Source organism: Phodopus roborovskii, unplaced genomic scaffold, assembly GCF_943737965.1.
Source record: "Phodopus roborovskii unplaced genomic scaffold, PHOROB, whole genome shotgun sequence".
NCBI classification, from domain to species: Eukaryota; Metazoa; Chordata; class Mammalia; order Rodentia; family Cricetidae; genus Phodopus; species Phodopus roborovskii.
In genome coordinates, this window is record NW_026126407.1 from 30,256,268 (window position 1) to 30,263,210 (window position 6,943).

A 6,943-nucleotide genomic window follows, 5' to 3' on the forward strand; every position below is an offset into this window, starting at 1 on the left:
TTACTGGTTTTTGTTTCCTCTTCTGGAGGAAGAGTCTGTGCCTCTCCTTAGTATCCTCCACAAAGCCCCCTTCACATCTTTGTTCCTGAGGGTATAAATCAGAGGGTTGAGCATGGGGGTGACTACTGTATAAAAAAGAGCAACAAACTTCCCCTCACCTTCTGAATACCTCTGGACAGGTTGGAGATATGTGGAGATGCCTGAGCCATAAAACAGGACAACCACAATGAGGTGAGATGCACATGTCCCAAAAGCCTTTCTGCGACCAGCCATTGACTTGATGTTCAGCACTGCCCTGGCAATGTGGGCATAGGAGCCTAGAATTAGGACTAAAGGACAGACTAAGATAATGACCCGGGCCACAAACAAATTGGCCTCTGTTCCTCCTGTGTCCTCACAGGCCATCTTCAGGAGAACAGGCAGCTCACAGAAGAAGTGGTTCAGCTGGTGTCCACAGAGAGGCATGGCCATCACGAGGCTTGTCTGGATCAGAGAGTTCAAGAGTCCTCCAACCCAGGAGAATACAACCAATGCCCTGCAGAGATGGGGGTGCATAATGGCTGTGTAGTGGAGTGGGCAACACACGGCGGCATAGCGGTCTATTGCCATTACCACCAAAAGTACACACTCAATTCCTCCTAGTGAGAGCATTATGAAGAGTTGGGCCACACATCTTCCAAAGCTGATGGTCCTGTCGAGTCCAGAGAGGTTGACCAGAAGCTGAGGCACAGTGCTGGCTGTGTAGCAGAGGTCCAGGAAGGAGAGGTGGCAGAGAAAGTAGTACATGGGTGTGTGCAGGCGAAGGTCCAGTTGTGATAGAATGATGATCACAGTGTTGCCAAAGAGAGTCAGAGAGTAGAAAATAGAAATGAAGGCAAAAAGGACAGGTTCTAAATGAGGCCAATCTGAGAAGCCGAGCAAAATGAAGCCCTCTTCTGAACTGGTGTTCCAACTTCCCATAGTTCCCCACCTGTACAAATAGAAGAGAACTTAGTGCTTCCTATGAAGAATATGAATTACTGTTCCTTAGGTGCCCCAAAACTATGTGTTTTATTGATGTTAATATTCTTTTAATTTCTGTCAGGTCTGCCTGTATAAACATACTTGTTAATTCTCAAAGAATTTCATACACGCACTAAAATATTTTTATCATATTTATTTGCACTGCTACCTCTACCTCCTCTTAGAGTCACCCCTTCCTCCATCCTTTCCTAACTTCATATCCTCTCTCCTTCTAAAAAGGTAACCCATTGTGTTGAATTTGCAACGCCCATATGTATATAGTTATGGGGCTTAGTTTTGGAGCATGGTTGACCTAGAGGCCATAACCACTCCCTGATGTTTTTCTCCAAGACATAGCTCAGACTATTCTGGAACTCACTCTGTAGACCAGGTTGGCCTTGAACTCAGAGATAATCCTGCCTCTGTCTCCTAGGTGCTGGGATTAAAGACATGTGCCACTATGGCCTGGAATAAGGCTGTACCGTATTGAAAACTGAGTTTCCAGATAGAGTATCAGTTGTTAGTTGCTCCTTTCTCAGCTGTGGGTGGTGCTGTGAACTCTTCTCCCCTTCATGCTGGGACACTGTTACCCCTTATCCTGTACAGCTCTTGGGTAGGATATCAAGTCTTCCTTAATTCCACTCTTCCTAGCATGCAGATAACTGGATTAACCAAGTTATGGCCAGTTCGTGAACCCCATTCCTGCTGCCCATTTGTTCTATGACTTTTTACAGGCCACTCAGTCCTCTGGAATTGATGTTTCTTTCTCCGAGTGTAGAGATGATGTAGTGCCATCCTCATGGCATTAATATTAGGATCTGTAAGCAGCAATGTGGGACCTATTTCCAACATCTAATGTGGAAGGAAGATGCAACATTAACATTTGGTGTTCTCAAGGCAACAGCAAGACATCCAAGAAGAGTCTTAGTGAGGTCCCAGCATTGATGGTGGTCTCAAGTCAGACCAATGACTCTTTGCAATGAACACTTGCAAGTAAAGATACATGGACAAAGGGCTTTGCTGCATGACTCACTGTGTCACTCTACAGCTTCCATGACAAGATTTTTAAATATTTTTCCCCTTTTAAACTTTTTTCTTAAAATATTTTTCTGGGGGGTGTTGCAGGGGCAGAGTGTATGCAGAGGGATGGGGAAATGATGGGATCAAGATGCATGATATAAAAGACATATTGAATAAATTAAGAGAAAGTAGAACTATTTGCTGTTCTACTTCCCAACTTGTCTTAGTCTCTGAGATAGAGTCTGTAGTTTGAGACAGAGGATGAATCAGACCAAATTCACAGAAGTCTGACCATTTGGTTCTCTTTTGCTATACCAGACAATACTTTGAAATTATAATAACAAATATGCATTCTGTCACTATAGCTTGATTAAACACTAATGATGCAAGTAATGTTTTTATAAGATATTACATTACCCCTGCATAGACTATGGTTATAGAGGGTTAATTGTAAAAAAAATTATACATACATACATACATACAGACGTACATATATATATATATGTGTGTGTGTGTGTGTGTGTGTGTGTGTGTGTGTGTAGTCAACTCTAAGGCAATGTTTTAAAACAGGATTTTAAAAACTAGCAAAACTGAAAAGTTCATATATCAAGAGACAAGAGAAAACTAAGAGCTGTAAATGATCATTGGTAAGTAATGAAAGTTAGGCAGACATAGCAAGTTATTCTCACTGTCCTTGGGAGATACGGGCTGGAGGTTCAGGAGCTCAAGATTATCTTTGGCTGTAATGCAAATGTAATTTTAGGAACTCTAGCCATAGGGACAAAGTTTCTGTGAAGTGAACCGCAAACCTCTGTTCAGAAGCATATTTATTGATTGTACACGAAGGTTGTTTGGGGTACAAGTTCCTCATACCAAAGCCCCTTTGAGTCACACTATATGCTCTCTGAAGGAAATCATCACTGCCTGCAACCTCAGTCCTTACTGTTTTCAGTATCCAATAATTGAAGACCTCTAAGTGTGCTTGTGACTAAAGCCATGAAAGTCATGGAAAACCCTTTCAGCAAAACAACTCAATAAATCATAGAAAACAATCACCGTTCTCTACTCTGATTTCTTCAATGTCTAGGTACCTTCAACAAATGCTAATACATTATAGTGTTACCCTAGATACAGTGAGAAACAACCATTACATTCACTGTTACCCTAGATATGATAACTCTACTAGAGTCCCACTGCATTTATTTAATGAGCACTTGGCCTTATTTCTTCACACATAGACTTTCCTCTGTATCTCTAGCCCCTATTTCTTTCTTTAGGGGATTCTTCCTATTTCTTTTCTTCAGTGTGCTCCATGTATCCATTTCTGGAAAAACACAACTCCATGAATGACATCGGACGGATATGGTGGGAACAACTGCTGGTACAGAAGAGCAACTGAAGGCTGAACTCACTGAACCTGCAGCATCATCTGTGGCATTGCTAGACAGGTCCTCAGAGAGGCATGAAGCCTCAAAGTAGTGGGGCAAAGACATTGTCCTAATCCCTGGAGATCTACTCTTTTATTCAGCATTATGGTGTGCAAAGACACAGCCCCAAACTATGCAACCTCAAGGTCAAGGTGTTTTCTTTCTCTGCCCCATTAAGTGATTTCATTTTCCTGACAAAATGAGATTTTGTCTTCTGTGTGCCACTTTACAAGTCTATGGCTTGGAGAGATGTGTTGTGTTTTCTAGTTGTCAAGGTTCTGTGGTGATCGGGCTGGCATGTAGAACCCCAACATCAATGCTTACCTGGAACCCTGAGACCAGAGACTCCCCGTATTTGACAACACTGCCTGCCTTGCAGTTCTTACACTGCCCTTGGGTCTGTTACTTAGGAACCGGTTTCTCTGGCTAGCACTTCTTGCTAATTATTGCCTTATAGTACAGATTCTTTTCTTCGCTCTTCCCTTGTGGTTAGTATTAGGGCCTGATTTATGCCCTTGTTTGTTAATCAGGAAAAGAAAATTTCCCTGGGAATTATTTTCATTGTTTAAGAACAGTTGCATCTCCCCCCCCCCTTTTTGTGGATCATACTAGGCTTTTGTTATGTCTAATGCATTATTTCTGCTTCTTCATCTCAGATCCCATGTAAGCTTTGACCCCCCCCCCCATCACATTACTTCTGGAATTGGTCAGCATTGAGTCCTTCTGGGAGCTCAATGCATATGGTTGAAAGTTTTGTGTGTGTGTGTGTGTGTGTGTGTGTGTGTGTGTGTGTGTAGGATCATTAGAGTGGAAGGTCAAGTCCTTCCAAATGGCTGACTTCCAAACACTGAGAAAAATATTTATGGTGTGCACATTCACAGGGTTCTGTAGTGGTCCAGGGAAGATAAACTGCTTCTTGACCACATCAACTTCTTTTCCTGTTGATGAAACTGTCTCACTGTGTATCCCCTGGCTGTCCCGGAACATGCCATGTAGACCAAGCTTGTCTCAAATTGCTTATTCTGCCTGCTTCAGGCTTTTCAATGTTGGGAGTAAAGGCATGTGCCACCAAGCCTGGCCCTGTTAGTGAAACTTTTTATCTCAGGAAAAGCATGATATGAGTGGAGACTGGCATCCTAATGACACACATTTTATTTCCAGCCATCATCATGCATTGGCAAATTTAGAAAATTATGAAAAATAGAGAGGCCAACAAGAGTCCACATAGTCAAAAGGAATACAGAATAATAAGTTACTGGCACTTGGATCACACCATTGACTTTATGCATAGATTCAAAGAACAATAGAATTGTTCAGTTATCTGTAAACATCCTAAAAAGGCTCTAGATTTGAAAAGAGAATCTGTAAACACAAATGTGGGCTGGTCTCTGCGTTCAGAGATCTGACCTAGGTTAGAGGGGAAGACCTTGCTTTGTTATCCCCAAAACAACACTAATCAGGGGTCAGATTTACAGGAAGGAAGATTGTGACCAAGAAACCCAAAAAAGAAACAAAGGTTCTAAAACTAGACTGCCTGGAAGAGAGCCATACTCCTGACACTCAGATCTTCACACTTATTATGAGTGACCTTCAGAATTTGTAAAAATATTTCTGATTAGGTGAAGGCTGTGTTAGCTGATTTATGACTTCTCACCCTGCCCTAATCTTTACTTTTCCAGTGCTAACAACAATATTGAACTCCTTCTCCTAATATCCTTGGTGCACAGCTTTATAATAAATAAAACATATTTAGTTTTATTTATTATAAAGATCAGCTTTTACCTGCATTCATCTCTCTATGTGTCTCTATGTCTATGAATGATCTTTATAAATAATAAACTTTTGGCAAGCAAGAATGTTAAATTTATTTCTAACAGAATTAAATCCTTCAACCCAGACTACTGTTTGGGTGCTCTTGCCAGCTTGTAATGAAACCACATTCAAGCCATACAATTTAAGATCCTACTAACTCGTCCTTAATCACCTTCGTTGAATGCATATTGTTCGGTTTGAATCTACTTTTGCTTAGTTCCTTTGGTCCTTTGCATGTGGCTAACAGATTGGTGTTGGCACATCAATGCCACTGTCAAAAACAACCTGGCACCAAAGCATTATCCTGTCAATCCTCTACCCCAGGCTTTCCTACAAGTCTACTTATGCTCTGATTGGCCCCTTATCTTTCAAGACAGACACTGCACACTATCACATTTTCATTCAGGAAATCTGCAAGGTTCTCCAACCACATACCCTAAATACTCAGTATACATTCTCAAACCACAGATGGTTGGAGTCAGTTTATTTGAGCTTTAAAGAGTGAATTTAAGAGACTGCCATTTTTCATGAACTGCACACAGAAAGTTTCCATGCATGACAGGGTATCTCCTGTGTGTACCCCTCCAAGAGTCTTGTTTGTTTCTACAGCTCTGTCTACACTTCTATTCTTTGGTCCCCAGTGGTACCTGCAAGTTACTATGTATGTAAGAGACTTAGTGTTTATGTTTTAAAACTTATTTCACTAACTTTATGCAATTGCATAGAATAAGATTCAGGCAAGAATTTTCTAGACCTGATGTATAACAGAGCAGAGTGGTCAGGTGACAGAGAATGTAAGAGTTCATGACTGATAAAATATTTTTCTATTACTTTAATGTTAATTTCCCCCAAACAAATGGCCCAACACAATGGAGTCCAGTGCTGATTGTTTAGTGTTATATTTCTTTTTAAAGTATAATCTTGAGCATCTCATCTAATCCACTTACCTGAAGTTCAAAGACAAAACTTTTGCCTTTATCTCTCTTCGTTCTACAGGATTCAAAGGAAAGGTGAGATTCACTAGAGACTGGTGGTGCTTTGTGATATCTGAAAGACACTCCTCTCTTTAGTTCTGTGGTGGGCAGAGCTCAGGTCACAGCTCCTATCCCTTAGAAGTCATGATAGCACATGTAATGCACAGTACTGACCCTCCTAACCTAGGATGTGAGTATGCCCCTCACCCTGACTCTCTGAAACCAAGAAATGACGTGTGTTATCAAACCTACTCAAGCCTGCACACATCAGTTCTGCCCGGAGGGAATTTGAATGCCTTTCTGGGCTTTGAACCCAGGCTCTTCTGCATGTTAAAGTATGATAGCACTGAGTTATAGCCCCAGTCCTTCGGAAGCACTCTTTAAAATCAGTAAAGAGAGTGGCTGATGAAGGATGGATGACCTTGGAGACCTATGGCCCCACTATGGCAATTATAATGAACTTGACTGGCTCTCTAAGATCCGCCTTGCAGCTCTAAGTACTCTTTATTCCCCCAGCTCTGTCAAACCTAGATGACCTATGTTGTATTCCCAGGACAGCTCCTGACTTGGTCATGTGATTCTACAACCCAGGATTCTTTCTCTTTCCTACTTTGACCCCCACTAGCTTTTTGGCAGATAAACCAAATTCTACATTGCACCAAAGTATAGCTGTCTTCCTTCTCTGGAGTTTTAATACGATGCCCATAT

At 41.5% G+C, this 6,943-nt stretch overlaps 1 protein-coding gene across 1 annotated transcript; it reads right to left on the reverse strand.

The window, feature by feature from the left end:
* LOC127218726 (olfactory receptor 2Y1-like) lies at positions 1-960 on the reverse strand. The gene has a single exon (XM_051179719.1). The coding sequence runs from the start codon at positions 958-960 to the stop codon at positions 1-3; it is 960 nt and encodes a 319-aa protein (XP_051035676.1).
* Positions 961-6,943: the final 5,983 nt, after the last annotated feature.